We start from the raw sequence: 18424 nt of genomic DNA on the forward strand, positions 1-18424 counted from the left end.
TTAGTGGTTGTTCTGGGGTTACAGTGTATGACGTTAACTTTATTCACATTCTGTGTTCAAATAGTATACCATTTCACACATAGTATAATAATCTTTTTTTTTGCGGTACGCGGGCCTCTCACTGTTGTGGCCTCTCCTGTTGTGGAGCACAGGCTCAGCGGCCATGGCTCATGGGCCCAGCCGCTCCGTGGCATGTGGGATCTTCCCGGACTGGGGCACAAACCCGTGTCCCCTGCATCGGTAGGCGGACTTTCAAACCACTGCGCCACCAGGGAAGCCCAGTATAATAATCTTAAAACAGTATAGTTCCATTTCCCCTTTCCTGTTCTTTGTGCTATTGTCATATGTGTTACTTTCAAATATGCTAAAACTCAATGTTATTTTCCCCTAAAACAATAATTGTCTTTTTAAATATTAAAAAATAAGAAAAATGGTCTTTTATAATTGCCCACGCATTTATCAGTTTTCACTGCTCTTTGTAAGAATACTTTCCATGTGATATCCTTTTTCTTCTATCTGAGGAACTTCATATGACCTTTTTATAGTGCAGGTCTGCTAGTGGTAATTTTTTTTTTTTTTTTTTTTTTACCTTTTGTCTACAAAAATCTTGCCTTCATTTTTGAAAGATATTGCAGCTATGTGAAGAATTCTAGATTTTTCCTCTTTTCAGTAATTTTCAGATGTCTTTCTCCTGTCTTCTGGTTTGCATAATTTCAGAAAAGTCCGTTATGGCTCTTCTATTTGTTCCCCTCTGAAGTTTTCCCTGTTAACCTTTTAAGAATATATCTTTATCCTGGTTTTTAACATTTAATTCTGATGTGTCCTGGCATAGTTTTCTTTAGGTTTATTCTGTTATAGGGTCATGGTGTTTCTTAGATTTGTGGGTTTACAGTTTTCGTCAGATTTGTGTAATTTTCAACCACTAGTCCTTCAGATAATTTTTGGTGTCCCTCTCCACAGCTATCCTTTGTTGGGCTTGTTTCATATATGTTAGAGCAACTGTTATTCTTCCATAGGTCACTGATGCTCTCTTCCTTTTTTCGGTCTTTATTCTCTATGTTTCATCTTGGATAGTGTCCATTGTTGTCTTCAAGTTCATTGGTCTTCTGCTGATCTGCTGTTAATCCCATCCAGTGTTCATTTCAGATGTATTTCTCATCACTAGAAGTTTGATTTTGGCCTTTTAAAAAGTACATAAACCTTTAATTTTTTTTCTTCCTTATCTTTATGCTTTTCTCTCCTTTCTTAAACATATGGAGTGTGTTTATAATAGATATTTTAATATCTTTGATTACTGATTCTACCATTATAGTTATTCCTGCTTCTGCTACATTTTTCCTCTCTTTTACTCCTGGTAATGGGTCGCTTCTTTTATGTCTGGTAATTTCTGATTGAATGCTAGAGTCTGTTAATTTTTCATTGTTGGTGGCTGGATTTCTTTCTGTATTCCTTAAAGTAGCGTTAGCTGGGACTTGCCTGGTGGTACAGTGGTTAAGAATCCACCTACCTGTCAGTGCAGGGGACACGGGTTGAAGGACCCACATGCCGCGGAGCAGCTAAGCCCGTGCTCCACAACTACTGAGCCTGTGCTCTAGAGCCTGCGAGCCACAACTACTGAGCCCACTTGCCACAACTACTGAAGGCTGCATGCCTAAAGCCCATGCTTCACAACAAGAGAAGCCACCGCAGTGAGAAGCCCGCACATTGCAGTGAAGAGTAGCTCCCGCTCACCACAAATAGAGAAAGCCTGTGCACAGCAACTAAGACCCAACACAGCCAAAAATAAGTAAATAAGTAAATAAATGAAAAAAGTAGCATTGGCTTTTTTTCCGTCAAATTTTTCAGTCAAATTACTTGGAATGATTTGGATCCTTTTGACACTTGCTTTTAAGCTCTTGTTAGGGCAGGTCCAGAGCCACCATTAGTCCAGGGCTAATTTCCTTCTGGGGATTCTTCTCAATATCCTGTGAATTAGGAAGACTTTCCCCTCACAAATACACAGATCAGTATTCACCCAGATCCCAGCGGATAACTACAGATCTCTCTGTGGAGCTCTCTTCTCTCTGGTACTCTGACCCACAAATTTTAGCCATCTTGGCCTCCCTGGATTCCATCTCAGATCTCTCAACTCAGCAAGACCTGACTCTGTTTGCCCCCTCCCCACCCTGAACTACTTCTAGGCAGTAAGCTGGTACAGTCAAAGAGTTCATTCTGGTTTTTTTCTCTTCTCTCCTCTGCTCCTTGTTGTCTAATATCTTAAAAAGTTTCTTTTCCTTTCTTATTATTTAAATAAAGCAGGAGGGTAAATCAGATTCTTGTTACTCCATCTTAGTTGAGACTGTTCTTAACTCATCCTTGATTTTCTTCTATCCATGTACCTTTTTGAGAAAGCCATCATTTGCTCATTGAAGCATTATTTATAATAACAAAACCATTTCTTTCACAGAAATTTCAAATTGAACATGTTCAAAACTGAGCTCATGGTATTCCTTTCCAAATCTCTGTGTTCCGCCCTTCCCACTCTGCCCCTCAGAAGTCTCCGTAGCAGTTAAAGCACCATCCCAGATATACGTCAGAAACTTGGGAGTGATCCTTAGCACCACTCTCTTCCTTATACACATTACTTCCATCACCCAGAAGTGTTAGTCTTGCCTCCAAGATATATCTTGAATCTTTCCACATCTTTCCATCTCTACTATCCTTACTGCTCTCATAGGCCACACCACCACCATCTCTCTTCTGGACTGTTCCAGCAGCCTCCTAAGTGGTCTGCTTTATCCATCCGTGTTCCTTCCAATTCATTCTTTACACCATAAGCAGAAAGATTTTGAAATTATTTTTTTAATCAAAGCCATAGATAACAGAGTTAAAGCTAAAAAAGCATATAACATAAAATGACTTTTCTGTCCTATTTCTCTCTAAGCACATTCCCTACCACTTTCTACTTTTTTACTGTTTGTTTTAGTTCCGTAATTTAAATAATGTGCTTATGCTGTTATTTCTTTTCTTTTTTTTTTTTTTGCGGTATGCGGGCCTCTCACTGTTGTGGCCTCTCCCACTGCGGAGCACAGGCTCCGGACGCGCAGGCTCAGAGGCCATGGCTCACGGGTCCAGCCGCTCCACGGCATGTGGGATCCTCCCAGACCGGGGCACGAACCCGTGTCTCCTGCATCGGCAGGCGGATTCTCAACCACTGCACCACCAGGGAAGCCCTGTTATTTCTTGATTTATCCATTTTAGATATCTGTTCACTTCTTTTTTCTCAACTTTTTCTTTCTCACTTTATTATAACTTATAATTTTTTATTAAATCAGTATCATTGTTTGCATTATTTTAACAAGGTAAATACTTTTACTTGCTGAACCAAAGTGTATACTTTTACCTTTTCTATCTTATATGCCTTTCTGTTTATCATTTACTTAGTTTTGAAACTGCTCTGTTGTTGATTCTTCTACATTCTAGATTCTCTGTAATTTTCATGATCAAATACATTATCTGATAATAATCTCCTCCCTGCCTCCTTTTTTTTCTTCCTCAGCACACTGTGAAGTCCCTCCATCCTCCTGCTCCAATCTGGAGTAGATGGCTTCTAGGTCAAGTTGTACAGTCATAGCCCCAGAACTTCTCTCCACCATTGTCCAGGGAAAGTGTCTTCTCTCATACTTGATCCTTGCATTTTCCTCAGTGTTGATTTGCTCATTTATTTTGATGGACTATATCCTCCATCATCAAAGGTGGATGGGATGTAAATTTTTGAGATGTTATATTTGAAAATGTCTTCATTTTGTCCTTTGATAGGAATTACTGGGTTGAAAATTAAGTTCCCTCAGAATTGGGAATTCATTGTTCAGTTGTTTTAGCTTCCAGTATTGCTATTTATAGTCCTGATAGCGTTCTTAATTTTTATTTTCATCCTTTCTTTGTAGACTGCTTTTTCTCTCTGGAACGTTTTAGGATTTTTTTCCCTGCCATTTTGAAATTTCATAGTAATGTGCCCTAATTCCTCCCCTGTTTTTTTTTATTCTTTTTGTTGCTAGTAATTAGTCTGATATTGTTCTTGGATTGATCCTTTTACCTGACTTCATATTTTGTCTGTTGCTTTTTTATTGTGGCTCTCAAATTTTATTTTTCAGTGTTTTATATTTCTATCTGGATCTTTGTTACCCAGGTATTCATGAATACATTTAAGAGTTGTAGACTTTATATAAGTTAAACCTTAACAAAATAGTTCTTTTTAAAAATGGAAAGGACCCTTCCTCCCCCTTGTTAATATCAAAGAGCCCCTTATCTCTTTTTTTTAATTAAAAAAATTTTTATTTTTAAATTTTTGGCTGTGTTGGGTCTTTGTTGCTGCGTGTGCGGGCTTTGGTTGCGGCGAGCGGGGGCTATTCCTCATTGCAGTATGTGGGCTTCTCACTGTGGTGGCTTCTCTTGTTGCAGAGCATGGGCTCCAGAGCACAGGCTCAGTAGTTGTGGCGCACAGGCTTAGTTGCTTCGCGGCATGTGGAATCCTCCCGGACCAGGGCTCGAACCCGTGTCCTCTGAATTGGCAGGTGGATTCTTAATCACTGCGCCACCAGGGAAGTCCCTCTGGTTATTTTTTAACATCCTATTCATCTCTCATGGATGCCATTGTCTTATTTTTCTGAGATTTGTAATTAAGAGGTTTATGTTTTATTCTGGTCTGTTCTTTGCATTATTTGTTTCCCTAAGTTGTTCTTTTTCATTTCATTTGCTCTCTTTCACGTTGGAAGGTCTGTGAGTTTTCCATTGCTGCCATACACTTAGCAGCCTAAAACACACATTTATTATCTCACAGTTTCTGTGTGAAAAGTCTGGGCACAGCATGGCTCAGCTGGATCCTCTGCTTAGAATTTTATAAGGCCAAAATTAAGATGTCAGCAGGGCTCTGTTCCTTCCTGAAGGCCCTGAGAAAGAATTCTGCATGGTAGAATTGGGTTCCCTGTGGCTATAGGACTGACACTCCCCTTGGCTTGTCTGCTAGCTTCCACAGGCCTTCCGAATTTCTTGACTTGTGGTCTCTTCCTTTGTCAAAGCCAGCAACAGCAAGTCCAGCTCTTCTTACTCCTCAAATCTATGTGACCTCTCCTCTGCTTCCCTCTTCTGCCTTTCTCTTCTGTTAGGCAGGCTTCCTGTGATTGCATTGGACCCACTGAGAGAATTCAGGATAATCTCGCCAAAATCAGTTGATCAGTAACCTAAATTCCATTTGCAAAGTCTCTTCACAGCAGTCCCTACATTAGCGTATGATTGTATAAGCAGGGACAGGAATTTTAAGGAGATATTGCTAGAATTCTGCCTACCACAGAGTCCTTTCTATAATGTCTGTCAGTCATTGATTGTCCATTCTAATTGTCCATTCATACATATACCTAATAGGAAACTCTAGTTGAACGGGGTTTAGCTTGTCACCCTTTTGCTAGGTATTTAGACATTGAGCACACTTTTTCAAATGTCAGTATCTAAAAGATCTTTTCCCTAGGGCTTTTCAGATTTTCCTGTAAGGAATCCTAAAGGGTGCGTATCTAAGGGGTAGGTGTAATCCGATGTGGGGCAGGATTCATTTTTCTTGTCTGTTTCCAGTACATGATCATGCTTGATGTTTGGCACAGTGAGTCAGTGTGTTTCCCATTGGTACTTCCTGCAAACACCTTGATTTTCTATTTGTCCACTTTGCTAAGTCATTTGCTTCTTTCCCATCTGGGTTTTGTCTCAGCATTCTTCTGATGTTGCTTATCTGATGTTTTTCTCCTATTATTTTTGTCCTTTTAGGTTCATGTTTTATTTCTGTACATTTTGGTATGATTTTTGGAAAGGAGTGAAAGAAAATGCACAAACTCATCATACATGTTTAACTGGAAACGCTCCAGAAAATTTTATTTTTAAACTAAAATGATTATTATTTTTACCTGAGAACCCTTCTCTGCTCCTTAGTTTCCCACTTCCTCAGCCCCACAGTTTTGGAGATATATATATGTACTATATATAATTACATAATTATATAGATAATTTATGTAGTCTGTCTTCCACTAGATTTGTGTTCTACTTGATAACATTATATTGATTTTGAGCGTTAAATTTTATTGCTATGTATATCCTTTTGTTATAAATAGATCCTGGATCATTGCTTTGTATAGTGACGCATAATGCTAGTATATCTTTATTATTGAACTATAATTTAGCATAAAGCAAAGATAGCATTGTATTTTGGTGTGCCTATTTTAAAGTTTTTATAACTCATAGTCCTCTAGGTGTATTTTGTTTTAGTATAAACCTTGTTTAATGACTTATCCTCCTCACCAAGTCCAGTCTTATACATGTGATTCAGATTCCTAAATTCACTAGTTTAATTTCTTCTTGATATATAAGACACAGTAAATAATAAGTCCTAAGTTCTCCTATCAATGAAATAGTATTTTATATGGATTTGCTTCACTTTTTCTGTTACTGTTATAATGAAATGAAAACCATTTATTCACAGACGTCATATTTCCAACAGCTACGTTGCTCCAATATAGAACTACCTGTCATTAGAGAAATAAGATGTCGTTCTTCTCCCTCCTCCCCTTTCCCTAAGCTACTAGTTCTCAAGGAAAAGTTGGAATCAAAATTACGGATAGCGCTTTCTTTAAAATAGAGATGTAATTGACATATAACATTATATTAGTTTCAGGTGTACAAAATAATGATTCAGTATTTGTATATATTGTGACATGATCACCACAGTAAGTTTAGTTAACATCCATCACTAGAACTTTCATAAAACAAGCTGTTGGAACCCCTGAGTCACTAAGAGTATTATCTGGGGGTGTGGCCTAAGCATATATTTTTAATATAATTATTTTTACATCACAGGCAATTCTCATGGGCACATACAAGTTAGGAGCTGCTTCATCTGCCTATGACCGACCCAGAAGCTAGTTAACAGTACTGATTTTTCTAATAATAGTTGGCTTGTGAGCTGACAGGAAATGACCTAGGAACAAAAATCTCAAAGGATGAGTCATGTAGTGCAGTGTTTCTCAAGCAGAAAGGACATACCAGAAACATTTAGGAGGCTTTTTCCAATTATACGTGCTTGCTTTCCCCTCTCCCGCTAAACTTGTTAATGGTAAGTTGTGATAGAAGCGTGTCATATCTCTCAGGCGTGATTAGTTTTATGTCCCTATATACTTTTTAGATTTTTCACCCTGTACCAGTTTATGATTTACTTTGGGGAAATGAATGGGTGGAGAGATAGATTACCACCCTGCCCACACTTAATACCGAAGCAGAGGGGACAAGTGCTTATTCAGAAGCTAGGAATTTTCTAAAGCCTTTATTTTCTCCCAACATGGCAGTGATAGCAAAGCTGAGGGTACACTGAGAATTGAAAGTACAACCCATAAATCATTAGGTCTCAGCATGTTAAATCTTGTTTCTTTTAAAAGTAGTCTAGGAAATGATGATTCACTTCTGCTAATTAGATAAATATGGCTCAAGAGACATACTTGAAACATCTTCTGAGTTTCTGAAAATACATAATCATAGCAATTAGCGCTACTGATTCAAACCCCAGAAGTTACTTTTGAGGGTAAATGGGTTAACTTTGTTACGGACTTGTGCCCTTGGACTCTTTAATCAATAGAAATCAATAAAAGGCCAGACAAGGAATTCAGCAAGGCTTTACTGGGACGTGTGCTGCAGCACAAGAGAGCAAAAACAAGCAACAGTTTCCCTTGCTGGCTCTCTGAGGAGGGCGGGCTGGTCCCTTAAATGGGGTGAGGGTGAGGGCAGGTTGGTGGGCTGGGCTGGAGCGGTAGCTTAGATGGTCTGCCCACCCCTTGGTGCTGTGTGTAGGGATCATGCTCAGTAGCCTAGTTTTGCTTCCCAGCATCTCCAGAATGGCAGTTGGTTTGTGGCCTTTTTGTATCTTATTGTTCATAATTGCCCTAACTGCACATGCATGCAGCTATTTTTAGTCCCTTATAGTTTCTGTGTATTCTGTTGCTTGAGGAGACATTTCTCCAGGTGCAAGCACTCTGGTAAAGGGTCCCAGGTCAAAGCCTATCTCAACTTGAATATACAAGACTGAAGAAAATCTTTGATTTTTTTTTTGTAACTTTATTTATTTATTCATGCATGCATGCAGCGCTGAGTCTTAGTTGCAGCATAAGGGCTCTTTACTTGCGACATGCAGACTTCTTAGTTGCGGCATGCATGCAGGATCTAGTTCCCAGATCAGGGATCGAACCCGGGCCCCCTACATTGGGAGCGGGGAGTCTTACCCACTGGACCACCAGGGAAGTCCCATAATTGTGTAATTTTAGCTAAAGAATATGCTGTCCTATTTTTAACTTGAAAAAGACATGCCGGGAAGCTTTTAAGAAAATGACAGAATTTAAGAATTTATTTTTAATGTGATTTCTGCTGTTTAGTACCTAAGATTCACTTAGCCCAAATTTATTAATTTATTAATAAGTAAGGAGCAGTTACGTTCACCTACTCTCTGGTAAAGTATTTGTTCAAGACAGCTTTACTGCTGATTCCATTTTCATGTTTCAGAATAATATTCCCCCCCCAAATACCATGTAAAATACAGAACAAGGGACTTGCCTGGTGGTCCAGTGAGTAAGACTCTGTGGTCCCAATGCACGGGGCCCGGGTTCGATCCCTGGTCGGGGAACTAGATCCCACATGCATGCTGCAACTAAGAGTCCACATGCTGCAACTAAAGATCCCTCATGCTGAAACGAAGATCTCGTGTGCCACAACTAAGACCCGGTGCAGCCTAAATAAATAAATTAATATTAAAAAAATAAGACTCAACTTATAAAAAATATATATACAGAGCAAAACAAAAACCTAATGTGTACCAGAGTGTTCCTAATAGTAAAAATCAAATAACCAACAGAGAAACAAAAAATCCATATAGTTATTAAAAGATTTATTTGAATTTCTTTTTTAAACATGGTACAAGATATATATAAAATAAAATTAAAAAGAAAGTTCAGTGTGGTTTGCAGTGATTGCTACCATGTTAATCTTTATATGCAACTTAACTCTGAAGAAATCTAAAAGAAAAATGAGTGAAGGAAGGAAATAATATAAATGGCTGAAAACCCATGAGGAAGTGTACAACATCAATATTAATCAAAGAAATGTAAATTAAAACAAGGGATAAACATACTGTTTTAAAAATAAAGCTTTAAAAAAATAACACAAGTGCCCATCTTCCTCCATTTTTGCCTTAAAATTATTATAACCTTTGATCCAGTAATTCTATTCCAATGAATTTCTAAAGAAATAAAATGTGGAAAAATATGTATATAGATAGATGTTTGTAGAACCATTATTTATAATGGGCAGAGTATTAGAAGAATGGTTAAATTATGTTGTATTAATACAATTTTATACATCTATTAAAATGATCACTGATTCACATAGTCATATTCCATTTTTCAAGAACAGATTTTAAATGTCTTATACTTTTTCATAATTTCCAAATTTATACCATAATTGTATACTTTTTAAAATTAGGAAAAATCCATTAATACTTAATACTTACAAAGTACTTGTCAGGCCCTGTGCAAGAAACTTTACCCATATTAATCATTGAATTTTCACAGAAAACTCCTGTGGTAGTATTAGTAGCATTAGTCTCATTTTACAGCTGAGGACACTTGGATGCTGGCAGGCTAATAAGTAGCTTGCCTAAGTCATACAGCTCATAAATAGTGGAGCTGAGATCCAGGTAGTTTGGCCGTGTGCTTCTGCCTCAAATTGTGCCTCATCAGCTCTGCAGCAGGTGTGGTCCATCCTAGTTTGAGTTCCCCTACTGATAAAAAGCTTCCTGAATTTGTAACGCTGGATTGAATCTAGTGAATACTGTGGGTTCCTGAAGGTACAAACTACCCCGTCAAATTCTGATCCAGTGACTTAGCAGTCTGCATCATTACAAGTTATGCAGTGACTTGGATTTTGTTGTCTGTGACATATGGGGTAGTGCCACCAAACACTGTGAGATACGACCTAGTGCTTCTTTTTTTTTGCTGCTTTTTTCTTTTATTGTTTTTCTTTGCTCTCCCTCTCCTTACACTCTTTATTTTTTAATTAACTTTATTTTGGTATAATTGATGTACAATAAACTGCACCCATTTAAAGTGTACAGTTGGATGAGTTTTGACAGATGCTTACATCTCTGAAACTACCACAATCCAGATATAGGACATTTGCCTAACAGTCATTGCTCTGCTCTGTCACTATAGATTTGTTATCATTTTCTGGAATATTGTGAATGTAATCATGCAGTATATACCCTTTTCTAATTGGCTTCTTCCTCTTAAGATAATGATTTTGAGATACATTCAGGTTATTGCATGTATTAATAGCTTGTTTCTTTTTACTGATGAGTTGTATTACATTTTAAGAGTAGTATCCCACTGATATGAAAGGATCACATTTTGTTTATCCAGCTGGGTTATTTCCAGTTTTGGCTTTTGTGAGTAAAGCTATTACAAATATGCTTTTCATTGTCTTAAGTAAATAACTAGGAGTGGGGTGTCTGAGTTGTATATGTTTAACTTTATAAGGAACTGCCAAACTGTTTTAAAAATTCTCATTTCACATTCCCAACAGCTGGTTCTGAGAGTTCCAGTTCTTCCACATCCTCACCAACACTGGGTATTATCAGTTTTATTAATGTTGGCCACTCTGATGGGTGTATATGTGTGTTGTGGTTTTAATTTGCACTTCCCTGACCAGTAATGTTGAGCATCTTTGCACATGCTTATTGGTTATTCTTATGTATTCTTTGGTGAAGTGCTTGTCCAAATCTTTAGCACACTGGTCTGCTTATTATTGAGTTGTATGGGTTCTTTATGTATTTTGGATACAACTCCTTTGTCAGATATGCATAATATATTTTGTGAATATTTTGTCCCAATATACAGCTTGCCTTTTGTTTTCTTAACAGTCTTTCAAGGAGCAGGGTGGTGGTGGTGTTGTTTTCTTGTAGTAAAGAGCAGTTTTTTTATGGGTGGTGTGGGTGTCCTATGGACCTAAGAAATCTTTGTCTACTTAAATTTTCTTTTAGGTCTATGAAACATTTAGAATTAATTTTTGCATATTGTGTTAGGTGAGGGCTAATGTTCTTTTAGAAAAATACATGAATCTCTTGTTTAGCACTGTTTATTGAAGAGATTTCCCTTTTCCCTTGAATTGCCATAACGCCTTTGTCCAAAATAATTGACCGCCTGTATCTGGGTTTGTTTCTGGGTCTGCTCTTCTGTTCCATTCATTTATATGTCTTATCATTTAGCCAGTAATTGCACTGTTTTAACTGCTGTAGTTTTATGATGTCTTAAAATCAGGTGGTATAAGTCTTCCAACTTTATTTTAAATTGCTTTGACTCATAAAATTTATAAGGAAATGAGAACGATTCTACAATCAACTTGTTCAAAAGAGTAAGCTGGAATTTTGATTAGAATTCCATTGAATCTTTAGCTCAATTTGGGGGGAACTGACTTCTTAACCATTCTTGCAATTTATCAACATGGTATATAATATGTAATGTGATATTTATACTTATTTGGGTCATTTTAATTTTTTGTTACTTTCCTGTAACCATTTTGCTTCTCATCAGGTTCTTCACATGAAAATGAATAGAATAAACACAAAAACTTGTAGCCATTCAACATCAAGGTAGAAAAGTTTGAGTCGACTAAAATTTTGAGATTTAGTAATGATGGGAAAATATTTTGTTTACATTTACTTCACATATCTTGTGTTAACTTATGGCATACAGAATGAATGAGGGCTACCATATAATATAAACCTTAATTTCTTACAGTTTGGGATTTAAAAATATATAAATAAGAGTTCTAATATTTTCTTTCTGTACCCTAGTAGATTATTATCTTTACACTTTGAGGTAACTATATTTATTGGATAGTTATGAATTAAGAGTGCTTTGGTATATTGTTTTTAAAAGTGTCATGCTCCGATTTTTTGCATGGCATTAGTATCTGGCAAAACACAAACACATACATACACAGAAGGAAATTACAAATTCTTTTCTTGAATGGATTAATAGATTTACCAAGTGTAATGTGTTTAAATTTTCTGTTATGCTAGTAAAATAATGTTTTTTTATTTTAACAGATATCAGACACCCTGAAGAGCTTTCTCTATTGAAAAAACCCAGAGATCCAACAAAGAAAAAAAAGAAAAAGCTAGATGACCAGTCTGAAGATGAGGCACTTGAATTAGAGGGGCCTCTTATCACTCCTGGATCTGGTGAGGCTTTGACTAAGCATTGGCTCAGTGTGAGAACCATGGACTGTATGCCTCTGTGTGTGTGTATGTGTTTAATTGAAGTATAGTTGATTTACAATATAGTGTTAGTTTCAGGTGTACAGCACAGTGATTCATTTATACACACATACACGTGTGTGTGTGTGTAAATCAGAAAAAGAATATGTATATTCTTTTTCAGATTCTTTTCCCTTATATATATGTTATTAAAAAATATTGAGTATAGTTCCTTGTGCTATACAGTAGGTCTCCCTCTGTGTTTTTGATATCGGGATAAATGGACTGTGTAGGTCAGGAAAGTGGTCAAGTTAAAGAATACTCTCCCTCAGCATCTTTTCCCTCAATCTTGAAATCATCACCAGAGTCTGTTATGTGCAGATCATCATGTCAGGTGTTAGCAGTTGCGTCAATAAAAAAAAAAGCTGGTTCTCTGCTCAGGAAGAGTCAAAAGGAGACAGTACCTTAACTGGCCTCAGTTCTTTGCTTTGTGGAAATTGGACAGTTTTTTTTTTTTTTTTTTAGCATTTAGTTCCATTTTGGGGGGTATTTTGTGAAAACCACCAGTATTTAGTTAAGACATTATTGTTTTTATCAGGTTACTTAAAACTGTCTCTATGCTTTGCATATGCTGGTCTCTTAGCACCTCTCTTTTTCCTTTAAGGTGTTGCTCCTTTAAGAAGCTTTCTCAGATTTCCTTCTGTTACCTCTCTGACCTGAATTAGGTTATCCTTCTGTCATAAGTCACCAGACTTTCCTGTGTTTGGTATTATACTCCGTGTTCTCCCCTAATAATTGTGAGCCCCTTCATGAAGGGACTGTTTCTTACCTTTTTGTTACCAGGACCCAGCTCAGCATATGGCATGCAATAGGATCGTAGGCAGTGTCTTTTGAGAAGCTAGATGACTAATTAATTAGATTACATGGTTCTTTAGTCCCGAGAAATTAGTTTCCCATGTTTCCATTGGCCACACATTTACAAATCCATTTCTTAGGATAGATCCCAGCAGCAAATAAGTAAACTGATTTTACTATTCAGTTCATTCCTGGTTTTTTAAATTCTGGAGTGATGATGATGGTAATGAAAGTACACAGTGAACACAGAGGTTATGTATGCCCAGACCTATTTCATACACTTTACTCGTGGAAACTCACTTAATTCTCACTACAACCCATTGAGGTGGATTATGTTATGACTCACATATAAGGATGAAGATATTATGGCACAGTAAGTTTAGGAATGTCTAAGGTCACATACCTTGTAACTTTTATGTCACTACTCATGTACTGATTACATTTAGGAGATACCAAGAAATAAGACAGCCCTTACTCTTAAGTAGTTTATAGGCTCGTTGAAAAGCACAATTACAGGTACTGTATATTTAAGGAGGTAATATATCAATGTTAAATGAGTGTTACACAAAATAATGTTACAAGAATTCAGAAGACAAAGCAATTCCAAATAGAGTATACTCAGTTTTGGGATTGGGGAGGTAAGTTTGTGAATTAGCTAGGATTCCAGTGGCTAGGATTTTGATGGGAAGAAAAGGCAATCCTAGTGGAAAGAATGATATTAACAAAGAACAGCTGGCAAAAGAAAAGTACAAGATGCGTAAATAAACCATTTAAGCCAATTTATGGGAGAGAGACCTCCAAGGAACTTCTGGATCACACTGGAGGGTATTTAATGTCAGGCTGAGGAATATAGGTTACTGCATTGTAGAGTCATTGGTTTCTGAATATGTTAGAAAATGAACAAATCATTATTTTAGAAAGCATATCAAATTTAATTCCAGTAAAATGTGGAGGAGGGAATGAGGGGAAAGAGTACTGGTAGAAGCCTACAGATTAGGAGGTGAAAGAGAATAAAAAGAATGTGTCTGTCATTAGAATAAGGTAAAAAATCTGATTTAGGCTTGACTATATAGATGAAGGCATCTGACAGTAGACACAATCCCTGATTTAAGTTATTTTTTAGTTTAAATGGAAACTCATTTAATTCTTAAGACAAAGAACTACATAGAAAAGTATATTTATGGGATGATTTTGGAGTGGTTGAAATCAGTCAGGATTGGTCTTAGAATTGCAAGTGAGAGCTTTTATATAGTGCTTTAAGAAAATAAAATTTGAAGACAAAGAATTAAGACAAGGGAAAGCTCCAAATCTTTTAAGAGTAAGTAACTATGGGTTTCTTTTCTTTCTTGTTTTAAATTGAGGTGTTACATACAGTAAAATGAACAGATTTTAAATTACAGATGAATATTTGAAGATGTATATACCTTGTAACCACCCAGAACTTGATGTAGCGTATCGCATGATACCAACACCCCAGAAGGCCTCTCGCATGCCTTTTCCCAAATAGCCACTGTTTGCCTCTCTCAGCACAGAATAGTGTTACCAGTTCTTAAACCTCATGTGAATGGAATCATACACTACGTGTGCTCTCTTGTGTCTGTAAAGTGACTGTGTTTTCAGTGAAAGAATTAAAAAAAAAAAAAAAGGTTTTGTCTGCACCCAAGCAGTTTAATTAAAAACATTTCTACACTCAAGCAGTTTAATTAAAAACATTTGGGCTTCCCTGGTGGCGCAGTGGTTAAGAATCCGCCTGCCAATGCAGGAGACCCGGGTTCAAGCCCTGGTCCGGGAAGATCCCACATGCCGCAGAGCAACTAAGCTAGTACGCCACAACTACTGAGCCCACGTGCCACAACTACTGAAGCCCACGTGCTTAGAGCCCATGCTCCGCCACAAGAGAAGCCACTGCAATGAGAAGCCAGAGCACGTTAACTAAGAGTAGCCCCCACTCGCTGCAACTAGAGAAAGCCTGCATGCAGCAGTGAAGACCTAATGCAGCCAAAAGAAAAAAAGTTAAATAAATAAATAAATTAATAAGTTTAAAAAAACATTTGAGGAGTTTATGTGAAATCCTAAGAAAGTACACAAAGATAGTGACATGTAGAGGACTGATTATCTGTAGAGAAGTCCCATATACACATGAAAAGGTAACGTGATTAATTTTTTAAAAAATTTATTTATTTTATTTTTGGCTGCGTTGGGTCTTTGTTTCTGCGTACGAGCTTTCTCTAGTTGTGGCAAGTGTGGGCTGCTCTTCGTTGCTGTGTGCGGGCTTTTCATTGTGGTGGCTTCTCTTGTTGCAGGGCACGGGCTCTAGGCGCACGGGCTTCAGTAATTGTGGCACGCGGGCTCCGTAGTTGTGGCTCTCAGGCTCTGGAGCAGGCTCAGTAGTTGTGGCCCATGGGCTTAGTTGCTCCGCGACATGTGGGATCTTCCCGGACCAGGTCTCGAACCCATGTCCCCTGCATTGGCAGGCGGATTCTTAACCACTGTGCCACCAGGGAAGCCCCAACATGTGATTAATTTTTAAAACAAATATTAAATATCTAGTTTGCATGACTTTATGATTTATCAGTCATGTTAGTCAGTTGGACCAAATACTGAGAAATATGATCACCTGCATGTTGTGCCCATAATAACTAGCAACAGGTCCATGTGTCTCAGTTTATGATATATGCGGGGTGTCAGATACTGTGCTCAGTGCTTCACAGATGTTACTGTACTGCAGGGTGTGGTAAGGAGTAGGTGTAATTTTCATTTTACTGAGGAGGAAACGGGCTCAGTTTCCCTTAGTGCCCACGTGCTTCTTGAGTTGTGAGCATCTCAGTGTGAGCATGGTTAACAATTATATATATGTGTGTATATATTCAATAAGTGATGATGATGATTTATTTATTTATTTATTTATTTTTTTATTTTTTTGCGGTGCTTGGGCCTCTCACTGTTGTGGCCTCTCCTGTTGCGGAGCACAGGCTCCGGACGCGCAGGCTCAGCGGCCATGGCTCACGGGCCCAGCCGCTCCGCGGCATGTGGGATCTTTCCGGTTCTGGACCGGGCACGAACCCGTGTCCCCTGCATCGGCAGGCGGACTCTCAACCACTGCATCACCAGGGAAGCCCATGATTATTTATTACATACATTATCTTTCATTTTATCCTCACAGAACACCTATGATTCTGGTGGCATTATCCCCATTTTACTTAGAAGGAAAGAACATTACAAGGGTTAAGTAATTTGCCCTAGGTCACAAAGCTAAATAGGGACATAGCTAGGATTCAAATCCAGGTTGCTCTGGCTCTAGCACTCATGTTTCTAACCATTATGTAACATCATCTCTCCAATTATAACATTTAAAGTAAATATTTTATGAATTCTAATACGAACATTTGATAAAATATTGGTGTGTAAATTATACCTCACCAAAGCTTTTTTTAAAAGTAATGTTTCAAGAGGTAAAGGATCATGAGTGAATTAATGATTCTCAGACTTTAGTCAGACTCTTATATAGAATTATGATAAAATTCTGAGTTTTTAAATACCTTGCTTACAGACTGTGCTCAAGTGATACACTCTTGAGTGCTTTGCCACTTCGTAGCTGTAACTAGGTAAATATCTAATCTCCAAATACCTGTAAGGAGGGAACCATTTAAGTAGCCTGATCCCATGTCTGGGGGAAACAATTTTTCCAAGTAAGAATTAACTTTACTGTACAGTACTGACTTACAGACTACCAATTTCAGGATTTATTATGTAAATAGAAATAGAAAATTACTTCATTAGAAACTTTCCTAAGAAATCTTAAAAGCAGCTAGACAAGTCTGGGTCCTAAAGTAATAGAGAAAGTAATCAGGACTTAACTTGCTTGGCACTGTCAGGAAAATCACCATGCAGGATGCCATTTTTCCTAACTGGAATTTGCCATTTTAAACATCAAAAAAAATTTTTTTAAACTATTCTTTAATTATAAAAGCATTGGGAGTTCCCTGGTGGCCTAGTGGTTAGGATTCTGGGCTTTAACTGCTGTGGCTCGGGTTCAATCCCTGGTTGGAGAATTGAGATCTTACAAGCTGTGCGACATGGCCAAAAAAAAAAAAAATTATAAAAGTAATGCATGCTCATAGTAAAAATACAAATATTACAGAATTATGTTTTTGTTTTTAATGATGAAAGTGGGACTGTGTTATACATGCATTTATAATTTGTGTTCTTTTCACTCAGTGATACATACTAATGGACTTATATATCATTTTTTAATTACAAAAGTTATACATTAGTACAGCCTCATTATAAAAAATAAAAGTACTGTAGTATAGAAAATGTATTAAACCAAAGCTGAAAATTTGACCTCAGTTTATTCCCTTGGTACTCCCTATCAAGAAGTAGTCATTTCTTAATCACTGTGTATAACTATATTGTAAACAGTTGGAGTACAACTTGCCAGTACCTTTTCTATATGTTTTATATCTACTTACATGTCTAGTTTTGTTTTTATAACATTAATGAGAGATATATATATTATATATTTGTTCTGCAGTATGAGTTTTTTCACTGAACAGTATGTTTTAGTGATCTTTCTATATGTCAGAGTAGAGGTCTCCCTACTCCTATGTATATAGTGTCAAATTTTTCCATGTAGAAGAACTACATTTAACTGTTTCTCTAGCTAACTAGTATCTAATTTTTCTGTCAAATATACTCTAGAAAGTTTCTCCAAGATTCAGACATACAGTTGACCCTTGAACAATGTGGGGTTGGGAGGTCAACCTTCTTCGAAATCGAAAATCTGTGTATAACCTGTAGTTACCCCTCCATACCCGAAGTTCCACATCCACAGACTCAACCAACCACAGATCATGTAGTACTGTAGTATTTAGGATTGAAAAAAATCCACATGTAAGTGGATGCACGCAGTTCAAACGTGGATGCACGTTCTTGAAGGGTTGACTGCACTCCCAGAAAGAGTTATGAAGGCGACGGTTTTGCACTCCCATCAACAGTATATAAAAGTGCCCCTTTTCCTACATTCTGCCCAATACTGAATGTTGTAAATCTTTACAAAATGTTTACCAGTGTGACAGTTATCTCAGAATTACTTTTTTATTTCCCTGGTAAACACTGAGTGTGAACAATAGTTGAATAATATTTCATATATTGATTAGCCATTCCTGTTTCGTCTCCTAATTTTCAGTTATGGACTTTGTCCATTTTCTTTTATCTGTGTTTTTGTTTTAGTGATATTAATCTTTTGATGTGATA

At 37.3% G+C, this 18424-nt stretch overlaps 1 protein-coding gene across 8 annotated transcripts in view; it reads left to right on the forward strand.

The window, feature by feature from the left end:
• Positions 1-18424, forward strand: part of FERMT2 (FERM domain containing kindlin 2) — a 73651-nt gene that overhangs the window by 31334 nt on the left and 23893 nt on the right. For all 8 annotated transcript variants that reach the window (XR_010839555.1, XM_059056453.2, XM_059056461.2 and 5 more), the window contains exon 4: positions 12164-12298. Coding sequence is in view for 7 of the 8 variants with exons in the window: in XM_059056453.2 (XP_058912436.1) it covers positions 12164-12298 (135 nt within the window). In the remaining variant the exon portion in view is untranslated. The remainder of the gene's footprint in view (positions 1-12163; positions 12299-18424) is intronic.

Source organism: Kogia breviceps, chromosome 3 (assembly GCF_026419965.1).
Source record: "Kogia breviceps isolate mKogBre1 chromosome 3, mKogBre1 haplotype 1, whole genome shotgun sequence".
In the NCBI taxonomy this organism is placed as follows: Eukaryota; Metazoa; Chordata; class Mammalia; order Artiodactyla; family Physeteridae; genus Kogia; species Kogia breviceps.